Source organism: Ixodes scapularis, unplaced genomic scaffold, assembly GCF_016920785.2.
Source record: "Ixodes scapularis isolate PalLabHiFi unplaced genomic scaffold, ASM1692078v2 PGA_scaffold8__174_contigs__length_109621045, whole genome shotgun sequence".
NCBI lineage: Eukaryota > Metazoa > Arthropoda > Arachnida > Ixodida > Ixodidae > Ixodes > Ixodes scapularis.
In genome coordinates, this window is record NW_024609883.1 from 77,589,469 (window position 1) to 77,615,210 (window position 25,742).

At 46.5% G+C, this 25,742-nt stretch overlaps 1 protein-coding gene across 1 annotated transcript in view; it reads right to left on the reverse strand.

Moving 5' to 3' along the window:
* Window positions 1–12,646: 12,646 nt before the first annotated feature.
* The window catches only part of LOC8040933 (prolyl 4-hydroxylase subunit alpha-1-like), a 54,572-nt gene continuing 41,476 nt past the window's right edge, over window positions 12,647–25,742 (reverse strand). Inside the window, exons 12-15 of the mRNA XM_040215268.1 lie at window positions 19,727–19,786; window positions 18,432–18,500; window positions 14,681–14,777; window positions 12,647–12,735 (exon numbers count right to left, since the gene is read on the reverse strand). Coding sequence (XP_040071202.1) covers window positions 12,647–12,735; window positions 14,681–14,777; window positions 18,432–18,500; window positions 19,727–19,786 — 315 coding nt within the window. The remainder of the gene's footprint in view (window positions 12,736–14,680; window positions 14,778–18,431; window positions 18,501–19,726; window positions 19,787–25,742) is intronic.

Genomic DNA, 25,742 nt, shown 5'->3' on the forward strand with positions numbered 1-25,742 from the left:
CCATTTTAGCGGACATACAGCTTTCTTTTCAGATGTATTTATAGTGGTCAGTTGAACACTACATATACATCTGAAAAGAAAGCTGCAGTAAACAAGCCACATTCATTGTGGAATTTTTTTTATCGCATCCAGGTAAATATAGAAGCATGCAATTCAAAGTGTACCGTCAATACATTTTATTAAGTATTACGATTAAAGAAAATTTAAAGCAAAAATGAGTGCCAGGATTCCCCCCTGCAAGCTGTAAACCGGGCAAGATCGTGATGGCCGGGATCCCACGCAGAGTTCTGGGTTCACAGTTCCGAAAGAAACAGAATCGGGGGCCTCGATTCAGGTGCCAGTTCTCGCTAGGCCACCTCATACCACTGTAATTTTAAATATTCATTTACCTTTCATCTTCAGTCACTGTCAGTTCTCTTTTACCTTTGTCAATTATAAATATCCAAATAAAATATAGCTTTATTAATCGTCGCCCTTTAATCAACTGTTCGATTAATTGATTCAGTTGCTCTCTAACATAAAATCTCAGGAAGGCCTACCGACTTTTCTATAATGAAAACTTTCTTTTCAAGCGAATAGTTTTCGTTATTTTGTATACAATAAACTTGAGTATTCTAGGAGATAGCAGTACTGCCTTATATAACAAATAGATGAGCAATGACCAAGTAACCATGTAGCGCTCCTCACGTGCCGTCAGCTACTTATCGTCTGCCATGAGCAACAGTTTTGACGGTGCGATGCAAAGCTGGTGAACGCTCCCATCAGCACGCGCTTAGCGCGAGGTAAGCGCTATGCTTGTAGCGCTCCGCTGCATGTGGGAACAGGCCTTTAGACACCTGGGCCGACTTGCTGGAATCAGCGTCCCAGCCGACAATGGGTGAGAAAAAGCACTGCAAAGGGTGGGGCGCGCGAGCGTCTTGAGACGAGGTGTGAGTCGCGCTCAGCTTCTGCGCTGGCTTTGGCAGTGCTTTCCCTAGTCTCAGCTGAGACGCTGTTTCCAGCAAGCCGGCATAGGCGTTAACTGTTGTTTTGTTCGCCCGACTTGTCCTAACTCAGAGCTCGACCGATCTAGTATTAAATACTGATAGTGATTAAAGAAATTAATAAAATAGTAGAAAGGTCAATCCATGAATTGCTTAGCTTTATTCTTGCAATATCATAGGGTTCCTCAACCCAATCTCACCATTTAAGATTACACCTATATCTCTACATTGATTTGGAAAAAAAAAACTTTACATTTACGGAATTTGCGGCACGGAAATATGTAGTTACAAATGTGCTAATATTTCCTTCATAATATTTACCAGTTATAAATCAAATCACTGGCCTTTTTCATCTCACTAGTGTCAAATGTACTACGAAATTAGCAGTTCAACAAATAGTCTGTTATGCGAGAGGAACATTACAGTTGAACAGAACATAACGCTTGAATCAATCAAGAATTTCTAATAAATCACGCACGTAAAAAAAGCTTGACGAGTAAAGAAAATTACTGGCACTCCACTTCCAGCCAACAAACCGAATTTTTGGAAATGAGGGTTAACCAACGCTTCTGTGGTATTCCGCTTTAGATATACTGGGAGGCAAACATCTTGCGACACGAAGACACCCATATTTTAACAGGAAAAATAAAATAAAAATGACTTCGAACATAAAAGAATAACCAATCAGAACGTCTCATACAGTCTATTAGAATAAAAAAAAATACTTACAACTAGGGCTGTATGAGGCCTGTCGGGCTGATCTCTGTGGGTTACAGGCAGGACTCGTCGAATATTCCTGTCACAGAGTTCGACGCAGTCCAAACTCATCGGATCATGACAAAGCGTACATTGCGTAGCAAGAACACATGTCCCCGATGGTCAAGAGGTCCTCTCTTTGTCACTCACATGGAAGGAAGGGCGGTTCGTCGCGTCTTCGGTCCGTCGAAGGTAGTAGTGACATGTATGCACACTACAAAGGAAGGTCACAGGTGTGTAGGGGCTGCCGAGAGTATATCCATGGTTTGGACTAGAGCCACTAAATGAGCTGCGTCTAGAGTTTCGGCACTCCGTTCGCTGACAAGGAAGCTGATGTAATACAGCTTTGCTTTGTCGCGAACTGTTTAAACATTTGTGGAGGACAAAAAAGCGTTTTCTGTGATTTCAGATAAAGCTTCACATAACTGCCAACCATGATTTAAAGCCACAATACGGCCAATGGGGTGGTTATCATTTGAGCCCGTTCTCGTTTCGACGTTCTCACTTGGCCCTTCTCAAAACAACCATTCTCAAAAAGATCTTCTCGCTTTGACCCGTCGTATTTGGCCCTTTCCCGTTTTGTCTTTTGCATTCCAACCCTCCTCATTAGGGCCCGTTCTCGTTTCGCCCTTCCCGCCTAGCCCTTTTCAATACAGCCATTCTCAAAAATATCTCACTTTGACCCGTCGCACTTGACACTTTCTATACCAAAATCGTTTTTTTAGGGTAAAATTAATACATTGATATACTTTGTGTGTGTGTGTGTGTGTGCCACACTGCAGGCGTACTCTCTCTGCTAAGGATTTTAGCAGTGCGTCGAGGTCGTCCTAAAAGGCTACTAGCTGACAATAAAACAGACCAACTATATATTGCAGCCAGATCATATTCCGAAATGTCACGTTGTTCGAGGTCTCTCAACTTTGACAATGCCGCCACTTCTATTATGCAGTGGTTCTCAAAAGGGGGTCTGCGAAGACATCCTAGGGGTCCGCGGAGCCCTAGGTCTCATCAGTCACGCACGGCAATATTAGTTCTCTTTCTTCACATTGAGAAGAAACGTTCCAAATTTTGGGAGAGTACTCTCGTGTGTATGTCAATGAGATAAATCTACTTTACATTAGCAGTTAGTTATATCTATTTATTAAATCATTATCATGATAACTTATACCTTTCTATTCCCCGCACCCCAACGGGGTCCTCCATCATCTCCGCCTTTCTACAAGGCGTCTGCGAAACATCAATGGTTGAGAACCACTGCTATTATGTATGCTATTTGTGTTCAAACAAAGTTTCCGAATTAACTGTTCATCGCTTTTTTTTCTTGGTTGCTTAGATGAAGGGAAGTAGGCGTCAATGTACGATTCTCAGTGCGTACCTCTACACATAACATATATCTGATGGTATGTTGGGAACCCAACTAAGGTAAGGCTCATCAACAAGGCCGCGAAGGCATAACAACGTTAGAAGCATGCCGAACTACTGTCATTCGGTCGTAGCGCGAACGGGCGAAATGAGAATGGGGTCCAGTTGCGAAAAACACGATTCGGACCTTATGAGAAGGTTCAAACGAGAAGGACCAAATGAGAAGGGGTCGAAATGTGCACGGTTGAAATGCGAATGGGACGTTTTGAGATACCGTTACTCTGAAGCGTAGTTTATTTAGTGGCACAAGTTTTGACAATCCGCATGTTCAAGATCGCACTTGGCATTAAGGCGGAATGCGCTGCTGGTGATTGGAGCTCTAAAAACACCGTTTTTGCCGTTTCCAGTAGAGGTAGCGTGGATGGCGAAGATGCCGAGCCGCTTCGCACGAGAAAATCAGTCCGCTAAGCAATAAAATGCACTAAAACAACTTAAAAACTGGCACCACGATGTCCTGATATGCGCACGTTGATCTTGCAATTATTTTCTCTTGAAAAAAATAGGTTTCTGCCCGTTTTCAGTTCCCGGTTGCACAACACTGTTCGCGATGGCGAACTTCGTCGAATTTTGCCGAATGTTCCCCGAACCAGTCGAACAGTCCCCACCGTCCTCCAGTCGACCCCTACCTTATCGTGTGGCCTTGGTCAACGCGACCTCATTTTCTGTGTGTGTTTCGCTGGCTGGACTCCGTCACCCCTGAGCTGACAGGATAATGGAAGCCAAGGTGTTCGGTGAACCAATCGTACGTCTAACTTTAATCATGTGATCACGCTCCTTCCCGTAACCACGCGCAGAGAGCGGGGCAGGTGATGACTGATCCGGCGGGCGCGTAGCTCCCCCTGTACTGTCAGCTTAGGAATGAACGGATTCCTTGTCGCTCAAGGACGCCGAGTCCTCTTCGCCCACAAAGGAGATTTCTGTGGGGAAAACGGGAGGGTAACTGTTCTCTCACCACGTCTCTCGCCCTTTCTGAGGGAAAGAGAGGGTGCGCCATGGAGTTTAGCCGAGCGACCTTGGTAAGGAATCCGTTCCGAGGCCGTTAGGCTCGCCCCTCCCCTGTGCTCTCCCCTTTCTCAAATACTTCCGTCTGTCTCTGCTCAAATTTGCTATCCGGGTGTCCCAATTTTCAAAACGAATGAGGTAAAGTTTGCTTATATATATATATATATATATATATATATATATATATATATATATATATATATATATATATATATATATATATATATATATATATATATATATATATATATATATATATAAAAGAAAACTCTAGAGCAAAAGGACAAAAAGCGACTGAGACACACGAAGCTCGAAACTCAACTTGAAGCCTACTGTCAAAATTAAAAAGAGACAATAAAAATAAAATGGTTACCAACGAACAAAAAAAAGGGTCGATATAAATTTCAAGAAAATTGCCGGCCTTGTTGGCGTTCCCTCAGAGCACCATTGAAGCTAACTAGATTATGCTTAAAAATAAACAAAAACAAAAAAGCATGCGCTCAAAAAAAAAAACAAAAAAAAAATTCACAGAAACATGTGGGATGCGCTACATCGGTAGTCTAAAATATCAACGACATATGGGCGATCGTACGTATGTAGCATGATAGCCCCACGTGCAGAATCCCTGTGCAAGCTTCAACCAGCATTGTTCCAATGACGGCATGATTACGTTACACACGCTCGCGTGCCCACTTATTGTCGCTTAATTAGAAGCAAAGTGCTCCGCCGTCATGGTGAGGACCCGGCCACCTTATCTGAGGATTCGCGTCATTCGCTCCTGATGAAACTGGCCATTTTAAGCAGGGGCAAAAGGACGGTGTGTCAGTCGTGGTCATTTCACACGGAGCTTTTGTCATCGGTTGCTTCCGTGCACCACCCGATCGTACATAGGTCATCAACATTCTGTAAAGCGGTCTCCTTCATGGAACTTCGAAGTCCACTGTAATAAGTGTTCGTGTGATCCTTTGCTGGATAAAACACAGATTCCGGGGAAGTAGGAATCCAAAAAAGCGGCAGAAAGTGTAAATGAGTATGACGGTTGCATGAGTGCGTCGTCACTCATTTCATCAAATAAGGAATTCAGGTTCATTTGGGGTGAGGTATAATAAAGTGTGTATATATGTTCGTTTTCTTTTTTTTAAAATAAAATTTAGTTGTTTGTAGCGCTCCGAGTGTGCACGCCTACTTCTTTGTGCTCATTTCTTTTGCGCCTTTAAGTATAAGATTTTGCATCTAACTCACTTCTGGTTAGACTCGAAATCGAAACCAACATTGTCGTCTGCTATCAGTGCCTTGACGCCATGTTGGAGGCATTCTGCGTCTTATTGTGGCAGCGGTAGTGCCGTAGTCAGAGAGCCGTCTTTTTATAATCACAATTCAGAATATAATTTTCCCTAGTCAATTGCAAAGAGGTTCCTCATCTGACACGAAATGTTGTCCATAAACCCGTAGTTGGGGTACGAAGCTTGTCTAACATAATAATCTAGAGCGAAAGTTCCATGCATTTGGCCACGACGGAATGGCGAGGCATAGACGCGTGGACATAACGGCGGCCCTAGTTGGCGGTCCCGATGAACCCATTTTGGTTCAGGCGCCTTAATATGCACAAAGAAACAGCAAACCATATATAATTTCTGTACCACGCTATTTTCTTTTTTACTTTGCAGAAATACACCTGAATCGCACGTTGACAAAATTAAACAAAGTTTACAAGCGCTCGAGTAACTTCAACTTCTGGAGGCAAAGCTAACACGCCTAAACCAGCCTATTTAAGCATGCTTCCAGTAATAAGCTAAAGGTATTTCCAGACTAAAGCGTGTTTCACATGCAGCGGTTTTGGCCCTAGAGCGGCGCGATTTCTTCCGTCCCGGCGCTTTGGCCAGCACCAGCGGTTGAGCGGCACGAGCGCCGCGACGGCAGAAATCGCGCCGCTCTAGGGCCGAAATCGCTGCATGTGAAACACGCTTACCACTGACCATTATATGCCACTGCGTTCTTGCAATGTCGATGAGTAGATTCTGCATAACCTTTATGTGCGCGTTTAGCGTGACATAAGAACATTGAAAAAGCGGGTTCAAAACTTCGATCCACGAAGTTCCTTCGGCGTGGCTCAAGGGTACTCCGGCAAGTTTTATGCTATCAGCTCCACTCAATATCGGTGACCTAAATTTTGGTCCCAAATCGCCGCTTCGCCTGTTATGGCTTATCTGTCGACGCCTTTGTATGGTAAGGGGTACCAGTCCTCCTAAAAATGGTGCAATGTCCATCGTGCCCGCACTTTATCCCAGCCTGTCTTTAGCCAAAAAAATAGGTAAGCTTTTGTCGGTGAGCTTTTGTCCGGTGAGCTTTTGTCCGGCTACCTAGTGAGCTCGTGCACAAATAGGAACTCAGCGCAACGTCAATTGCTTTCTCATAGAAACGCGGTTAATTAATCTTAATTCTTTTTTTTTACTCGCCTTGCAATTTTTTTACATCTCTTTTAAGCATCTCTGATTGTTCTTCCCCACCATGGCAATCCCGTCGCTTCTGCTTTATGGCATACCGCTCCCGTCTACGTAATCGTTCAGGATTTTCATAATAAAATTGATCCCTGAACGTTAAGCGGGGGTCACACTGCTCATAAATCCTACGAAGGACGGTCTGCGGACAGATTCGAACGCGAGTCACCGCGAGGTCCATTCTTCGAATGCTGCAGGGCAATGAGTTCAAGAAGAAACATGGCACGCGGCATTCGAAACACGGGTCTCGCGGTGACTCAATCGTGTCTGTCAGACTGTCTTTTGTATGAGGTGTAAGCGGTGTGATCCGGGTTTCAATTTAGAATTCTGTCGGGCCTTTGGATCAAAAAGGAGCAAATCCTATTCCGTAGTTCTCCTCATTTGTATTGTATCCAAACGTTTGCTTAGTAGACTTTTTCTTTGCAAATTACCTAGATCGGTCGCACAGATGATTCGGAGTGCACAGAATGTGTAATATGTGCGATAGGCTTAGTTTCCCTCGTAGGAATATATATATTTTTTTTTTTGGCCACCTCAGACATCACACATCAAGTATACTCCGAATTTATCTTTGGGATCATGGTAAGTTTATTTTTCTTCTGTTGGCTGGGGTGCAGAAAAAACTGAGGTTCTGCCTCTTGCCTTTCACTGTGAGGGCTCATAAAGTCGGAAGTAGTAGTACGCGACGAAATGAAGCTTCTGACCTCGCCGCGTGAAGACACTGCGCCAGTCAGCCTAGAGGGGAGCCAAGAGGCTTCTATGCAAACAGGGCTTGTGCCCCTGCCCTTTTGGGCAAGCACATAGAAGACAAAGATGTTGAGACAATTTAGGAGCCCCGTGTATTATAGCGAAAGCTAGAGCACGAGTTCATAGCAGTGCAAGAGGATCTGGATGCACGAGAGCTAATGCAGCGGGATTACGTTGTTTCGCTTTTCCACACTTCACTCTGCTGTGACAATCGCTCGCTCGCTCGCTCAAAATGTGTGTTAAAAAAAGAAAAGTTGTTAGGCCGCGGTGGAAGAAACACATTTTTCCTCCACCGCGCTCCACGCCAGACTCGTCAAACCAAACAGATCTCCAAACAGAAAGGAGCGAAACCAGGGCGCGCCATCTATCGGTTTTCTTTCCAACGAATTCCCGCGTCGACGAAGGAGCCACGCGTGCACTGATCGCTCTAATCCCCACCCCCGTTATCGGCCCTTACGCTTCCCTTAGCCTTGCCGCCGTGCCCGGCCTTCCCCCCTCTTTCGGCCTCGACACCCCTCCCGGCCCTTTCGCAGTGGTGGGCCTAGCCCCCGCACTCGGCAGTTCCGGCTCGCTCGGCCCTAATCCACGCTCGGCCTTTCCGCGAGGGTCGGCCCAGGGGGGATGCTGCCGTTTTGTGGCTGCCTCTCTGTTTTCGTCCAGTCAGATTTCCAAGTGTTGTATGGGTGTTTTATCCCCCGCCAGGTTTACGCTGGGGGTTTATCCTTCGGGCTAGGCCCTAAATGATCGGCTTTTGTGGTGATAACTGTGTCGAGTCTATCGTAAGGCTCTTGAAGGAGCCAGGCGTTTTGAATTACCATATTCCCTTGACGTCATGGACCACGTGATTTAGCCAAGGTGTGTCAGTATTTCGTCTCGTGTAACCACTGCTAAAAAAGGAATGTCTCAGGCCGAAACGTCGGCGAACTTTATAAATAGTATGTTTTGTACAACTCCAAACAACCGTCTCAAGTGTGTTTTTCTGCAGTGCATACTTTTTGGCATCCTGCGCAACTTTTTCTCCCGCAACATCCCTCACGTCTGAAGGAAAACGGAGTAAGCCTGTCTAAACGGAAGTCCGTCCTAAAAACCACATTAACGTTAAACTTTGCACCCAAGGCTTTTAGGCTATGAGAAAAACCATGACAATAAGGTGGTTTTTAGGACTTACTTCCGTTTAAACAGGCTTACTCCGTTTGCCTTCAGACGTGAGGGATGTTGCGGGAAAAAACACAGAGATCCCTCAGTCTCCTGTGTCACAGAGGTAGTCTACAAGATCCCCTTTGACTGTGGATTGTGTTATGTTGGTCAGACGGGGCGTTGTTTTGAATGACCGACTTGTGGAGCATAAAAGGCGTGTAAAGAATTTGGCGCAGAATTCTGAATTGGTTAATCATGTTAGTTCTTGTAATTTTTGTTCCCCTCTTTGGGAAAAAACTTATCTGTTGTGTAACGAAAAAGAATTGTTTAGAAGGCTAATTAAGGAGCCTTTATGCATTCGCGAGCGAAGGAATTGTGTCAGCCAGCTGTCCTTGGTGATCACTGATTGAATGAAAGAGTTTCTGCTTGTATGAGGGGAGCTTTGTAAACCTTGAAAAAGGGGGGGGGGGGGGGGGACCGGGAAGCGTTTATTTGGAGTAGGAAATGGGGATTAGGCTTTAGCGGTTTGGAGGTCACCATGTGTGGTGACCGTGGGGTTGTTGTTCTAGTGGTCGGCTCCCTTTCCGAAGGTTCTTGGAGCCGGGGAGTGGCTTAGGCCGTCTGGGGTGAACGCGTTGGCCGTCTTGTTTTTGCTTTTGAGTTTGTTTTTTTGCCCTTTCTCTTTTCCTTTTGTGTAAAAGTCTATTTATTGGTATGCTCCTATCAATAAAACTTCAGCTGCGTTTGAGATTTTGTTGTGTTCGTCCGTTTTTTTATTGTTCCCCATCTCAGGGTTTACAAGATGTGGACCCTATACCCCGGGCAGGCCCCCCGAAGCCACTTAGGCGTCGCACGCTCGCGGTGTTCTGGGAAGTTGGATTGACGAACAGAAAGAACCGATACGCGAGCTTCCCTCAAACGAGCGTTTTTGTTGCTCGAGCGAAGCTTTTCTCGGTGTCACCTTATAATGGACCGCAGAGGGCGCTACGAGCCATTCCAGCCAAACCAGCTCCGAGTGTCACACCCTCTCTGGAGTGCTATGCGAAGCTCAAGGTCATGTGATTCTCTCTCAGCCCTCAATGGGCAAAGACTGTCTCTAGCATCCGCTACGGTCCACTGTGCGGTGGAACGGAGCATGGTATGAGCATGGAGAATAGAAGGGGAGAGGGCATGGGACGTCAGCCGCAAAGCCTCCACAAGCCACGCTCCCTTGACGCCTCACCTCTTTCTCATTTTTCTCCTTACTCCTCACTTATCAGCCTAACATGACCACATCAATTGACCGTAGCTAGCCTTCGTCTAGCCTTCGATCTGATAAAACCTACCGGACGGGGCGCGCAAGCCTGCAAGGAATCCTTCTACAATCAACCATCCATCTCGCACGTGACATGTCACGCACACCAATCGCCAGAGTGATCTGCGGTCACGTTGGGCACATTATCGTTTAAACATTTTATGACTAGGCTTCACCTGGCGCTTGGATGAGAGGAGAAAACAGAGGGCGCTATTGGAGTGGTTCCGAAAAGACAGGTCGTGGGGCCGGGTGCGTTGCGGTTTTCGGGGCGCGTCGAAGACGCGCTGGAATCCACGCGCCTCTGGTTAACAGTAATAGTAAGGAGCGCTGCGTTGTATTAGAAGCACGAATTCACCCCTGACAGCATCGCTGGAACTCCAGCGGGGCCCCACTGGGTCTCCCGATCCAGTGACTTTAGTGGAATCGAGGCCACCCCGGGCCTCTTTCGAAGTGCGCCCCATCACTCCTCCCTTCCCCAGCCGACAGTGAAAGGGGGGGGGGGGGGGGGGTTCGAATCCCGAAACCCTCCCCCTGGGTACGGCCCTGCTTTTTGCTACATCTTACAGATCACCGCGAAACCGCACAGGACACCGAGACCGTGGCTTGGTTAGGCCTACGTCATCCACACAACTCAGCTCACCTGGACTTGGGCGCGTACCAGGGTTTAGAATGACAGTACAGTACATACCATAAGTTAAAATAAACAACACGAAATCTGGTTATATGCAGTAACTGTACCTTAAAAAAAACTGACCGCATTCCCGAGGTTTATGATAAGTTTCAAGCTGCCGTCTGCAACCAGCGACGAATCTGACGAAACTCCGAATGTGCCAAATATTCGTCGCGGGAAGTTCAGAAATTTACGAATCTGTCCGAATCCGAATCTCCGGTGATTCGTCCCATCACTAGTTGCAACCCTCGTGATGACGACCATGGTTTCAATAACGAGGAGATACCTAAACAGGTAAGAAATTGCGAATCATTTTGCTGAAAGAAATTGGCCATTCGGCTCGCATCAAGTTTGTTCAGGTTTGTTCCCGTCATTTCGCTTCGAAAAAAAAAGTATCTCTCAAGTTTTTTACTGCACCTGGTCCGCTAAATTGAACAATTTTAAGTCGCGTATTAATTGTACGTCGCACACCCACCTTGCTCGCGGACGCCATACAAAAAAAAAAAAACGAGTAAATCATTTTGAAGGATTGCAGGTGGCATTCAGTTGATCCAACGGCGTTTTAGCGAACGCCAACTTCTCTTCGACACTTTAGCGAATGGTAGGCCGCCACGAGGCGACGTTAGTCGGTGGGTTAAGTCAGAGCCGTATATTTAGAGAGTTTGGTCAATGGAAGGCGCAAGCATGCAGAGCCAGGGCGTGCGGCAGACTCGGAAAGAGGGCTTGGCATGCTCTCTTGACCAACCAGAAGCCGAAAAGAATCCCCTAGCGGTGGTAGCGAGAAACAGCTCTGATCGAAGGTCTATGTGCGTATATGCTTTTAATAAGTGCGTAAGAGTGAAGTGTAGCAACTCTTTGTGGTTGAAAATAGGGTCCACATGTTGTTTTGATCATGATCATGCAGAAAGATGTAAGAAACGAATGCGGCGCTCAACTCTGTTTTGCTCGGACAGAGTGTTGCCGCTCGGACGGCAGATTCCCGGCCCTCGGCGTTTGGCGTACGGATTATGTCGATCGTTCGGCTAGTCGCACTCTTCCACCATCATTTTTGATGAGCGTGATTGAAACATCACGTGTACCATATTTTCAGCCATCGAGAGTTACTCCAATACAGTTGTCAGGTTTGTTTCTCACGACCACCGACAGGGTATTGTTTTCGGCTTCTGGTTGGTCACATTCGAATTTCTAAAGACGCCCTGGAACACGCCCAGCCCGCTTTCGGCCAATGGCGCCTCCTCATTTGTCTCCTATACTTCCCAACCAATGGCCAAACTCTCTACATATACGGCTCTGGGTTAAGTGGGATAACATTTATATGTGCCTGTTTCTTGCATCATGATAGAATTCAAGCTAGCTGTTCGAATATCGAGCAGTGAGATTTGAGAAATTTCAGCCTACTAAACTAGTCATTCGGTTGAAAGCAGATGATCACATCGTTGTCTGCTTTCAGCAGAGTGCTTGCGGTGCTTATCGGGAGATGGAGCCACAAGCGTAATTCTGGGATGGGTATAGTTCCTATATTTGAGAGAGTGAGCAACTGAAACTATGGGAAGCGCGTGCAGATTAATGACTGCCCTTACGAGAGATAGTATAATGAAAAAAACAAAACTGGAGTGCACTTATTATCGGTCGCCCAAAAGTCTCTTTCTATGTGTGAATTTGTTGGATATCTTTTTTGTATGAATGCATTATCTTCTTAACTTGTGACATGGTCTGGAGAGCGCCTCTGTAGGCGCAATGCTATTTTGACGGCTGCTTTGGGGGGGGGGGGGGGGGAAGAAAGTGCAACTTCCGAATGAGGTTGCTTTAGAACCCAATGCATACATGGCAGCACAAAAGAAAACGCTTGACGAGATAAGTGTGGTACTAAAAGATGTTGGCAAAATGGGGAAAAACGAAGTCCCCATTTCGACAATATTTCTTGCTCATGGAAGTCACCAGTTGAGGGGTCAAACAGTGAGATTGTTTTGTTTTTTTTGTTTTTTTTAACTTAAGCATTGACACTGTCATAAGTGAACATAATTTTATTGCAAGCAGCTAGTCCTCTAATTTTCTTTTTGGTGCACGAGGAGGCCCGGGAGGACGCTGACTGCTGACGTAGGACCACAGGTATAGGAGTGAAGTCTTGTAAGATAGGTCATACGAGGGGTGCCATGGAAGCGTATCGGTCCGTGGAGCAAGGCAGCCGAAACACGTTGCCGTAGCTCCTGAACCACTTGTTGGCGACTGCGCGACAAAAGGAATATGTCATTTACGATCGATAACGGAGCCAATGGCAAAACGGTATTTGTCCACCAGTTTAACTTGTAGAAAGCTAACTAACACCATTGCAATTAATTTTGTTTTTCGTGTAAGCTTGTCCTACCGTATTCCACCTGTACGGGCTATGGCAACAAAAAAAAAATAATTATACTTTTTCATATCAGTTTGACATTAGGGCGTAATTGAGTATAGTACTTTTGAAATGTAATTTACTTGCATTTTCAACTAATTTGCTCAGAATGTAGCTAGTTTCATATAGAATTACTAGCTAAAAAAAAAAACAGAAATACCTTTCAAAAGTGATACAATTTTTTTTTCTTTTCAAGCTACGCGACATTCACGAAAATTCCCTGATAGCGTTTTTCCTCCTTAAAATGCATTTGTCGTTTCTTAGACTGATCGCTGAGGATTATTTACATGACGTTTTACATACTGGACACATTTTATTCCTGTATTCTGCCTACTTCATTAGTTGTATAGGATACGGGTTTCTTTCATTATATTATGACAGCGCACCAAGTTTTTTAGTGTTCTTTATTCTTTCAGCTTGATGGTAAAACATAATTTAATGGCTTCCTCAGTCTTATTTTTTCACTTGTTCCTGTCCCTCGCGCAATTTGTAGTTCAAAAGAATTTTGTATTGTTAGTAGGCACTCGAAGCATCTTATGTAAGTTAAAAGTATTCTAATGACTGACAAATGGGGTGACAAGGTATTGGGTGCATTAATCATTTTAGTCTTTCTTTTCTGCTGAAAATAAAAGTCTCTCTCGTTTTACGTAAGACATCTTCCAATTGTTCCAGAGTCTGCCGCGGCTTGTTGCGTCACCTACCTTCGAGTTTGCCTTTGGTCATTGATATACTACTGCCGAGACCAGTTATAAAGAAGTCAACGGGAATCAGAAATCACTTTGATATATCTGCTATTTCGTTGTAACCGACTTCGGTTAACGAAGTACAAAGGAAATGAGAAATCATGATCGCTTCGCTGTAACCGCTATTTCGTTATAACCGACTTCGTTATAACCGGTCTCGGTACTCTTTCGTTGAATTAAAGTCTTTGCGCCACTGCTACCAAGCAAACGGCAGCAGTCTACCAGAATGCGAAGCTTCTGAGCTGAGCTGTCGGGTTGTACCTTAAAAATCATCACCCTTAAACCAAATCAACCTTTATTCGCGTGGTGACGAGAACATAAAGCTCTCGAGTGAGGCAGTCTTTGGAACCGCACGTGCTTATAATGCTTGACTCACCGGCAATCTCGAAATCAATTGTGACTGCCTGCAAGCAACTCATTGGAGACTGAAATTGCATAGCGTAGGAGCATAGCCTCCTCTATACGGAGAAAGCCTGGCACATCGACGACGGAGCCATAGAGCGCGCGGCCGCTGGAAAAAAGGAGAGGAGGAGCGCGCCGAACGGTGACCAAGATGGTAGCGCAGAGCAGAAAGGGCAGACCTAGACAGCGAGCGCTTGGGTCATGAGCGGCCGCTCCCCGAACCACGCTTGTTTTTGTGTTTTCGTCACCGTCGTTTTTGTACTCCGGGAGAAACGGGCGCGGCGATTCGAAAGGGCGCAGGGAGAAACGGGAAAGCATGGACGTTGAGTTTCTCCTCTCCACGATAGCGACAAGAAAAGAGAGAGAGAAACAAAAAAGATTGTTTCTGCGTTTGGCCGCTCGCTCTTTTGTGGCGCTAGCGGGCAAGGTTCTCTCCGCTCCCGTTTCTCCGCCCCTCCTTTCCCATTTACGGCGGCCGTCTTTTCACGCGACGCGCCAGGCTTTCTCCGTATAGAGGAGGCTATGGTAGGAGACTCGCGGGTTATTTTTTTCGAAGTTTGCTTCGGTATACACTTCGTTTCTTGGTAGCGACTTTGCTATTTATTGTTTTTTTTTTAACTTTCCCGGAACTTACTCCACTTGTTTCCGTAGAACACGGGACAGCCGGCGTGTAGCGTGAGCTTCTCTACTGCACCGCTGGTTTTCAGGTTCCACCAAAACGCGGCGTCGCCCTGTGCAATAAACCTTCAGGTCAGGCCCTTTTGTTTGTTCACTTATATTGAGTAGCTTTTCTTATACTTTTTGAAATGGCGGTCATCAATGTCATTGGTGGAATCTTACACTCTAGAAAAAAGGGTGTATTCTTAAAGGCGGTAAGTTGGGCTAGTTGGTTTAACATCGTCAAACGTGAAAACAGCGCAAAAAATTGAACAAAGGACAAGTGAGAGGAGTGCACTCCTTTCACTTTTCCTTTGTTCAATTTTTTGCGCTGTTTTCACGTTTGACGGTGTATTCTTACACCCTTTGTCCCATATAAGACACCCTAACACTTCAGAGCGACGTACAGCGCACTTGCTTCAATCTGACGGCACTAACTTTCACGAAAGGCTTGATAGCCGTGTGGTACAACTTATTAAAATAGGTAATTCACGTGTTACTGGCTACAAAAATATAATCCAGGTTTTTTTGGCCCTACTGCAAAACTTCAGTGTTTTTCTTTTCTGTGGTCTTTGATACGTACTTTAGCTATTTAATAAGTTATATCCCACCGTGATCAAGCCCCTCGTAACATTGGGGGCCGTCTGTTCGACTAAAGGACGCTGTACGTGGAAATTAAGTTTTGGGGTGCATTATATGAGACAGAAGGGTGTAAGGTGATTCCCTTTTCTTTTTAGAGTGTAGAATAACCCCTCGCGTAATTAACCGCAGGCTAATGGACCAACTAAAGAAATTAATTGTCGTTCAGTAGTAGCATCACAAAGCGCGAAATGGGGTCCCTAAATTTCCTTCCCTCGACGGTGATGGCATTAATTGTAGTACCGGACGCGGACATCACGCGCTCGCAAGGAAAATCCAAACGAATCGCCGGGAACGAAATGCCGCCATACATCACAAACAACGCGAAGAACTTGGGCCGCGAGACGCGCTTGCACTCGCTTCAGAACAAAGAAGCAAAAAGGCGCCCCTTTGTCGCACTGGCGTGCCAAAAGCAGGGGCAACACAAAGTGTAATGAGTTAGTGTGGAGAAACTGTCTTCATTTGTGGAGACAGGGTGGAGCGAAGCGGCCCTGTGTCGTGCAAGGTAAGCGGGTAAGCAATCCGTGGATGTCCTAATTGTGGGCGGCATCTTCGGCAGTTGCATTGTAAATACGACTTTCTCTCAGAGCCTGTTGGAATTGGAGTAAGCGTGTTGAAAGCAGGATAATTAGGGAGTTTTAGATGACCTTGTTTACGCCTCCGCTAACCCTCCACAACGAAGACACCGCCACTGCGCCTGCGCGCCGATGGCCTTGGCTGTAGAGTTCCGGGTAGCGGAGGGTTAGCGGAGCGAGAAACACGATCTACTAAAACTCCCTATTGTAACGCGGCAGTGCAGTGCAGTGCCCTTGCACCAGCTCGCAGAAAAAGAGAACCAAACATTCGGAGCTATCTCAACCAAGGAGTATGTTGTTGTTGGTTTTTTCTTGAAGCGACAGACATCGTTTACTACACTGGAGAGGATGTCCGTTGTCAATGTACTTAGATGTTGTAGGTGTCGTAGCAGGGTGTAGGCCATCCGTCGTCGCTATCGTCAAATGCTCGGAGAAGATCGCCCGCCGCCGCGGTGTTCTCAAGATTCGATCCTGGGTCTGCAGCGTGTGAAGCCGGCGCCTTACCACAGAGCTACGCCACAGCCTCGAAAGCCAGGGGCATTTGATAAACAGAATTTGCAGGAGCCTCGTGTTGCGCCGGCTAGGTGGCCACAATTACTGTACCGCCGAGATTGAACTTTCTTTTTTGATCATTCTTGATTTATTTTAAATCTAGTTTGAGCTAATTATTAAAATTAAAAGCTTGGGCTAAAGGTAGCCGAAGCCGCCCTACAAGCTTTGGCATGTTTGTCGCTTGGCGGTGGATCGGAGATTCATAATGGTGACGTCATCGAGACACCTCGCCGTGGCATGTCGTAGCTGTCGCCGTGACTGTATACTGTCGATTCAAGAAAGGACGGCGCATTTTTAGAGCAACGCTGTTATGTGCTAGGATCTGGAAAAAAAAGGCGTTCGTGCATGTTAAAAAACAAACAAAAAAAAACTCCCGTTTACACGGCGCTCCTTCGTTCCGATTGCTCGTGGCAAGTGTCAATAAAACAGGGACAACCCGCGTGAGTCAGACTTCCTTGGCATTATCAGATATACTCGGCGACAACTTTTCTTGGCAATGCAGTGGAAGGTACAGGCCCGCGTTCCCTCTCCCATTTTGAGTGCACGCAGGCTCTCCTCCTCTCCCCATTTCCGGGGAGAGGAGGAGAGCACGCGCACACTCAAAATGGGAGAGGGAACGCGGGCCTGTACCTTCCACTGCATTGCCAAGAAAAGTTGTCGCGGAGCATAGTTAGGTCCTGTTCCCTTGATATCATCTATGGTCACCGACTTATCTCAGCTAAGAGTGCGCTGTGACGAGGCTGAGGGCAGAACGCGCCCATCTATCCTTCTTTTCTTTCGCTTCTGCGATGCTGATAAAAACACTTGGGCTCAATCGAGAAAAAAAAAAAAAAAACTGTCCTTGAGGTGTGCCTCGAAAAATTCGGTTTAGAACTTACAACGTCGTGTATCGAAAGACTTGATCGCCTTTTTGCATGTATCTGTTTTTTATTCAATCAATATAGCGATTCGCTGTAACGTCGCTGTAAAAACTAAAATAGCTACCAACCAATGGCTGCGTTCCTTTGTCTCTTGACGTAGCCATTTCCTATCGACGTTATCAGTTGCCCTTTCGACTCGCCATGGGTAGGCGGCCGCGTGTTGTTCGCTCTTGGAGGAAGAGCCCCCCTACAAGGATTGTCGGCGCGCTCAAAAGCGCGAAAGCGTACGAAAGCGTCGAGAAGCCGAACGCGCAGCGGCCCAGCCTGGTGCGGTCGATGGTGTGGGTCCACCGGCTTCGATCGATCCTCCACTCACGGCCGAAGAACGTGCCCGTCTAAAGCATCATCGGCTACAAAAGCGGGAGTTTGAACGTCGTCGCCGGGCGAAAATGACCGACGAAGATCGGGCCGCCGATGCCAAGCGGAAACTAGTAGCTTTTGTCGTAAAGATAGCAGCTCCGTTGGTCCTCCATCTTCACGTGAAGTAAATGGACTCACAATTTCTTTCTCTGTTTTTCTGTCACTCTCTCTCTCTTTCTCTCTCTTTTGCGCTCTTTCTCTGGGAAAGCCGGACGCGTGCTCGTTCACGAAGCATCATAGCGCCGCCATATGTCTCGACACGTGATGTGTTAACAACGCCGGGAGATGACGCGGAGGCTTTGTGTTCAATCAGTTCGGAGGTGAGCGCTGCGTGAGTGTTTGGCTGGCAGTCGGCCTGTCGACTGCCATTGCTGGCACCTAACCGGATCTGGTTAGGTGCCAGCCCTATAACGCATTTTATGTAAAAAAAAGAGAAAACCAAGCGTTTTGAACATAATGTTTAGACGTCATGCCCTTAAGCAAAGCGCACATGAAGGCACCCTTTAGCTTGAACAACTCGCGTACTACTTGTACAACATTATTTATCTATTTCTATTTCCCTCTTTTTCTTCCTATCTTTCTGTTTCTCTGCTGGATCTACGGGAAAATAGAAATATGTTGACGCCTAAACCTACAGGTCATTTGTGGTAAAAAACGGGTAAACAAGGGGAGAACTCTTAACCTTTTTCGGAGTCAGTCTTACTCCGAGTTTTGGAAAAACGGTGGCTCCGCCTTCTTCAACGTCACTCATCTGTAAAAAAAAGAAACAAAAATTTGCCATCAACTACAGGGGTTAATGTGAGCCGCAATTCTTCGAAAGACCGGCTGGAATTTGGCTGCTGCTGTTCTTGATTGTGGTTTTTCTCCGCTCAGTCGACAATTCGGCTACATCTCCTTGAGAAGAGCTTGCCGATTTTTTTTCTTTTTTTTGGTTTTCGGCTTTTTAAAGTTCGCGATTGGAAGCCTACAGCTGTATTCGCACAGCTTGTACACCATACAAACGACACTATGTTCGTCGCAGACTTGATCACATAATTGTCTGCTGACACGCCTAAAACTCGAAGCATGTTCGGGTTCGCTTCATGCACACCTATGCTACAAACATATGTGCAAATAGTTTTTTTTTAGCCCATGTGACATTACTAATATGCATAGAATAAAGGTGTCTGCAAACCAGGGTGTAAGATAGACAGGTGGGTAAACGAGAGCCAAATGAGCGACCGGATTGTGTCCCCCTCGGTTTTCTCTTTTTCTGTGGCGCCATCTATGTGGAGCAGCGCGAACTCTCACTCCGGGTGGGCGACCTTTGGCGACGGGCTGAACTGACGGAGATGGTTTCTCGTGGATTTTCAATGAAGGACTGTCGTGCTCTCGTTTTATTTTCCGCACTCTCCCATAGATTTCCATCCAAATCCGATTCCGATTTTTTTTCCTCTCGCCGCAGCGCCACCTGTCGCAAATCGGGGGTACCCGCAAGCAGACGAGTACACAATCCGGTCACGGCGCGGAGGTAGACTTCTATGGGCCGTTTCCCCACCTGTCTATCTGACACCCTGCTGCAAAATCTCCTTTGTACGATGAGTTAGCGATCTATATATCGCTGTAACGGCGGCTTATTGGTGACGGTTTCCGTACGTTCGCAATGAGACTACGAAGAAGTATAAAATTGGCTTATTCGCGGTCTGATGTATGCGCGGGGCACTACTCCACAGAATTAAGAAGAGTAGAAAGATTAGAATTTCAAGACGGTTTGGGCGCACATTCCGCGCACCACTAAACGTAGCATAATAAGTAAAGTACTCAAACAGGATCGGTCCCTGCGAGACAAGGTTTAGGAAGCACGAAAGAAAAAAAATTATGAAAATTGAAGTGTTGAATTATAAAACTAGATATATTCTTAATAAAAAAGGAAAGAAAAAAAGTGCGCTGCTAACAGAAGAAGCATCAAGCGTCCCAGGTACAAAAAGGACCACTTACGTAGATCATAAGCGTGGCCAATCTATCGCCATAACTCGGAACCCGGGAAAATTCGTCCGTCTGAAAAAATAAACACATTCAAGACGTTCAGATATAGATTTAATCTCTAACGAGACTATTTTTCGGCCCATCCGAATATTACGTTACCCTACGGTGTGTATAAATGGGAATAGGTGTGTAGGGTGACCTAAATTATCTTCCGTGTTTACGTAGCATTCTTTTTAAGAGCGCAGCTCTTAGCGTTTTTTTTTCGGCTTGAGCGGCGTCGGCGTAGCCGCGTGGTGCATTATGGGACGTTTCCCATGATAACGTCACACGTGACGTCACGTCCCAGGTAGCACGCCAGAAAAATGCCCACCTTGGGCAAAGTTCTAGCAAACGTAAGGGCCCAACTTTGGCCCAGTTAGGTTTTGCATCATGGCGTTCATCAGTGCCAAAGTACGTTGCCTAACTATAGCCCAAGTTGGGCGATGCTAGGGCTTGGCAAAGTTTGGCTCTTCTCTGGTCCGCCAAAGGAGTGCCGAAGTAGTCCCATACTTGAGCCAAAACTGCCAAAGCAACGCCGAATTTGGGTATTTTGGACATGCCAAGTTTGGCCTTTCTCTGGTCCACCACAGTTCTGCCAAAGTAAGTTCCAGACTTGAACCATAACTGCCAAAGCAACACCTAATTTGAGTATTTCGGCCACGCCGAGTTTGGCTTTTCTCTAGTCCGCCACAAGTGTGCCAAAGTGAATGCCAGACTTGAGCCAGGACTGCCGCAATAAATCCTATTTTGGCGATTCAGGGCATGCCGAAGTTTGGCTCTTTTCTGGCTACCCACTGAAGTGCCAAAAGTGCCAAAGAAAGCCGACAGGTCAGCCGAAGTTTGGAATATCTTCGGTCTGTCACAAAAGTGATCTTTCACGCGTCCCAGAAGAAACTTAAATTAAATAAGCGCTGGAAACACGATGGTCAGGTGCACCTCCGTTCCCAAGCAGCACGGCAATACTTTGCAGTATCGTGCCGGTACCGGCCGAAAGTCGGTTCCAATATAGCTCAAATGTCCAGTTTTGCACCACTGTTTGATATTGGCAGGTACTGCCGTACACTCGTTTTGCCCCGGCCTAGTGTTCTCGCAATATCGTGCGAATACTCTACGATGCGTCTGCTCAGTATTGGCCGAACGTCGTGCAAGTTTGTGTTTTATAGGACGTTGCATATCAATAACATACACAGACAAACAAATTTTTTTCGATCGCTCCAAGATGTCTATTAACGGGCCCTGCAATGATATTTAAGCGTCAACCTTTTTCGTGGTTTCCACGTCCCTCGGGATTCGGGCAAGCCAGCGGGCACGGAGAGAGTAGCTAAATATCAGTGCGTCATATTTTAACCGAACGACGCGGAAGCCTCCTCCACCTACGGGGGCGACCCGCGGTGCCGAAAGCGCGCAAAATGTGGCGTCTTTGGTCTTGGGCTTACTGCTGGTCAGAGCCGGTAAAAGCTTCTGTTTAGTCGAAACACAAAATATAATAGACGCGAACCGTTTCAATTATTTATAAAAGTAGTTTTTGTTCAATATTTTGGATCAGAAAAGAAACAAATGAAGTTTGGAAGGTACAAAAACAAGAAATGACCCGTCGACATACCCTCCACCAAGCGGTGGAAAAGGCGGCGCATACTAGAAAAGGGTAGTGGGATCAGGCGCCGACGCGGAAAGGTCCCGGATGTACGTGGCGGCGCTGCGGTCATATCGACTGGAGGATCCGACCAGTTCCGAGCGTTCCCAAAGCCTTCGGCGAGCAGCTTCGGCTTGTTTAGCCTTTCGGCGGTATGGCAGCACGAAGTGGCTCCCGTTCTGAACTGATCGATACCCCGTGTTTGCTGTCGTTTGTGCCCAATGAAGTGTCATGCCGAATTAGTGTTTACTCGCGCAGCAAATGCAATGCGAACCGCCCTAGCTGCCCGCTTCATACAGCCTAGCCAGAACATGCTTTAGTAGCGCCCTCTCGAGCCGTCGACACGGAGTGCGGCAGCCGTGACCGCTCGCTGAGCTCACTACCCCTCCGCTAATTCACGGCCACTGAAGCAACCAAGGACGTCATGAAGGAGGTTATTTTTTGCTTGTAGTTTTTAATTTTAATTTGTCTATAACTTTTAAAATAAAGAGAAATTCGAGGAAAGGAAAGTTTAATTAAGTTACTACGTTCAGTGCGCTCAGGTTCGGTGCAAACTAAGAACCAATAAAAAGTCCTTGTAGGGCCCCTTTAAACCACTAACATTGCACACAGCGTATTCTCGACTTATTCACAAAGGTCATACTTCTCTGTAAAGCGAAAAGCAAATTATTAAATAAAATGAACTGTCCTTATGCCAAGCAAAACTCATCACAGAAAAACCCGCCGAGATTAAGAGGAAAGCAGGACTACTATCAGAAGCATGCTTGCAGTGTACTTACTTATAAAAAATAGATATCATGTAATCTTTGATATATGCATGATCCAACTGGGCCACCCCTCAAACATTCAAAAAAGAAGGTTGCGCACATTCAACTGACGTATCGTCGTCGGCGTAGAGCAGTTTTTGTTGAAGTGCGTCCAGGAAATAGCACGATACCGCTGCTAGAATGTGTCACTCACTTCCCGCCCATTCACAGGTTATCGCCGCTGTGGTCTTTTGTACGTTGCTTCCGTCCCCCCACTGGCGCTGCCTTGCGACACGCTGACTCCGCACATCGGAGAGCGCTCGTCCTTTACATCGACACCTGGACCAGTCGGACCGTGTGCGCTTCACCCTTCTGCCTTTTTGGTTGACATCGACGGAGTCCCCTCCACGAGTCTGGCAACCACCACCACGGTATCCTCACGGAGCGAGACTACAAAAGTGGCCAGAAGCGACGTCGTACCTTGGGCAGGGTACCGCTGCTAGAATGTGTCGCTCACTTCCCGCCCATTCACAGGTTATCGCCGCTGCGGCCTTTTGTGCGTTGATGTGGGCCCCCCACTGGTGCTGCCTTCCGACAGGCTGACTCTGCACATCGGAGAGCCCCCGTCCTTTACATCGACACCTGGACCACTCGGACCGTGTGCCCTTCACCCTTCTGCCTTTTTTTCGACATCGGCGGAATCCCCTCCACGAGTCTGGCAACCGACACCACGGTATCATCACGGAGCGAGACTACGAAAGTGGCCACATGTGACGTCGCACTTTGGGCACGATACCGCAGCTAGAATGTGTCACTCACTACCCGCCCATTCATAGGTTGGTGCCTTACCACATAGTTACCGAGACTGCAATGTCTTCATGATTGCGGTATCGAGCCCACCCACCGTTTATAAGTGCTTGCTCAGTGTTCGGTCGAAGTTTGCCGCCGTAGCATCGAAAGTGTCTCTTGCCATAAACCTTACAAGGAAGCTAATTCTCTTATCAGGGGACGTTGAATCTAACCCTGGCACTGTCACGGATACCCGTGATCCTAGCGCTCCAGAGGACCAAATGCTCGCCCTTTTAAGCAAAACCTACTGTTGGCCAGCCAGCAATAATGACTGAAATCAAGTCTCTACAATTAAGACAACAAAAACCGACTCCGTTTTAGCAACCCTGAGAACCAAAATTGACGACATTGATCGAAAGGTTTTGAGCTTAAAACCAGTCAAGGCAGACGTCGCTGCCGTTTCAGCGGCTACCTCGCGAAACAGTATCACGCTTGAGAAAATGGCCCAAAGGTGCCGAGAGCTTGAAAGTCAGTCGAGACGTAATAATCTGCTGTTTTTCAATATCGAAGATAGCAGAAGGGAGACGTGGAAACGGTCTGAGGAGAACGTCATTGCGTTCTGCGAAGAAATGCTTGGCGTTAAGATAGAACCTTGCTGGATTGAACGCGCCCATCGAATTGGTTATTACAAAGACGAATGCAACTCATACAGGTAAATCATTGTTAAATTGAACTCCCTTAAAGGGATAGTGAACCGAAATTTGGTTTTCAGAAAAAACTATGCAGAAGATGTAGGCGGGACGCTACAATTCCTACAACACTACTCGTAAGGTGATATCTCGAATGAACGGCCGTATCTTGGGAAAAAGAGGTCGAGATTGAACCAGGCCGACGAGGCACGTGACCGTGAAGATACCTAGTTTCCTCCTCTCTTCGCTTCGCTCCCTCAAGGCGGCGAGGCGGAGAAGACGCAAGGCCGTTCCCTCTCCTTCTCGGAGAAACATGACGTGAACATTTCTGTCAAATGCGCCTCCTTTTCTTGAAAAATAAGTCATCCGTTCAAGATATCGCTGTATGAGTGATATTTTAGTGTATGTAGCATCCCGTTGCACGCTTTTGCCGCGTGTTTTGTGGAATCCACATTTCGGTTCAGCATCCCTTTAAAGAAAAGGAACTTGTCCTGTCAAAAGCACCTAAACTGATGGGAACAGGCTATCGCTTGAGCGAAGATTTCGCCGAATTTCGAAACGCAAGGAAAGAACTCGTTGCCTCCGCAAAGACTCAAGAAAAGGCCTTTAAGCTACGACATGATAAGCTTATCATGGGAACCTCAGGTTATTATTTTGACACCAAGACCGGTTGCGTGAAACCGACCCCAACATAGCTATTGGAAGAATCAAGGCCACCCCCGTCAGCCCAAGTGCGTCAACCGCCGCCTTCCTCAACTTTAAGTTTCTTTATCGCAAACGCGAGTAGCCTGTACTCTAAACAAAAAGAGCTACTTTCCGCCGCGCAGTCATGTACAGCTGATGGGGTTGTTGTCAGTGAAACGTGGCTGACAGCAGATATCCAGAACTCTGAATTAATTTTGAACGACGGTTTTTCCATTGTTCGGAAAGACCGCACTGAGCGGAGAGGGGGAGGGGTTTTGATCGCAATAAAAAAGTGCTTGCGTGTTGAAAACTTTGATATCATTCCAAGTTTTGAAGGCGTGTGGGTCAGAATAAAAACGCATGGTGTTTATGTTATAGTGATTGCTTGTTACAAGCCACCCGGGCTTCTGGATTTGTCCCCTTTACTTTACAAGTTTATGGAGCTCCTTGTTAGAACTTACCCGAATGACATGTTTTGTTGGCAGGAGACTTTAACTTTCCTGACATTGCTTGGCCGACCTCCCCTCCTCTGGTTTAGTCTTCCTAAACAAAGCCGTGATTTTGTGGATGTAACGCGCGCGTTCTCACTTCGTCAAATTATTAGTCAGCCAACTCGCGGCTCTGCTGTTTTAGATTTGTTCTTTACGTCAAAACCTGAGCTCGTGGGTAACTTGGGAACGCGCGAAAGTTACCACTCGTGAAGCAGGCGCAAAGCTAGCAGTAGAGAAACGCGATGATAATCAAATCATCCGCGTTCCACCACTGCTACAGCTTTGAGCCTGTTTCATGAGTGGTAACTTTGGCGCGCCCCGGAGTTTCCCACGAGCTTCAAGTCGTTATATAAAAAGTTTATTTAGTGGTTTTCGATGACACTCAGTAAGTTTGTATGTGTAACCGTATTTTAAAAAAAAACTTAAAGAACGAATTTCAATTAATTATCCAACTTAAAGCAAAGATTAGCCACCCATATAATGTCCCCCTATCCGTATAACTCACCTGCACAAACCACATAAGTGTAACTTTCACGGCTTTTTATAACCAAATCTGTTAATTTTAAAAGGAAACACCCTGTATATATATGTATGTGTGTTTGTGTGTGTGTTATGGACAGTTCGTCTGATCACACAGGTGTGCACTGATGCAACATTGCTTTCAGAAATCCTTGAAACGTGTGCTGGCCTGCACTTCGACCTCGATACACTTCACGTCGTCGCAGTACGTTATTCGGCTTCACAGTGTTTTCACCTTCTCAAATATTGCGGAAGCGAGCTCCACAGAAGGTGTTCGCGCGCTCGCGCACGCCGTGCGTAGACCGAATCTGTGCATGGGTAGTTTTCACTTCCGTAATCCCGCAGAAAGTTGAACCCGAAAATAGAAGTTTTGCCGATCGTCACCATCCTCACTCAACGCGGTCGTCTACTTCCTCAGAAAGAACCACTGAGCCAGCG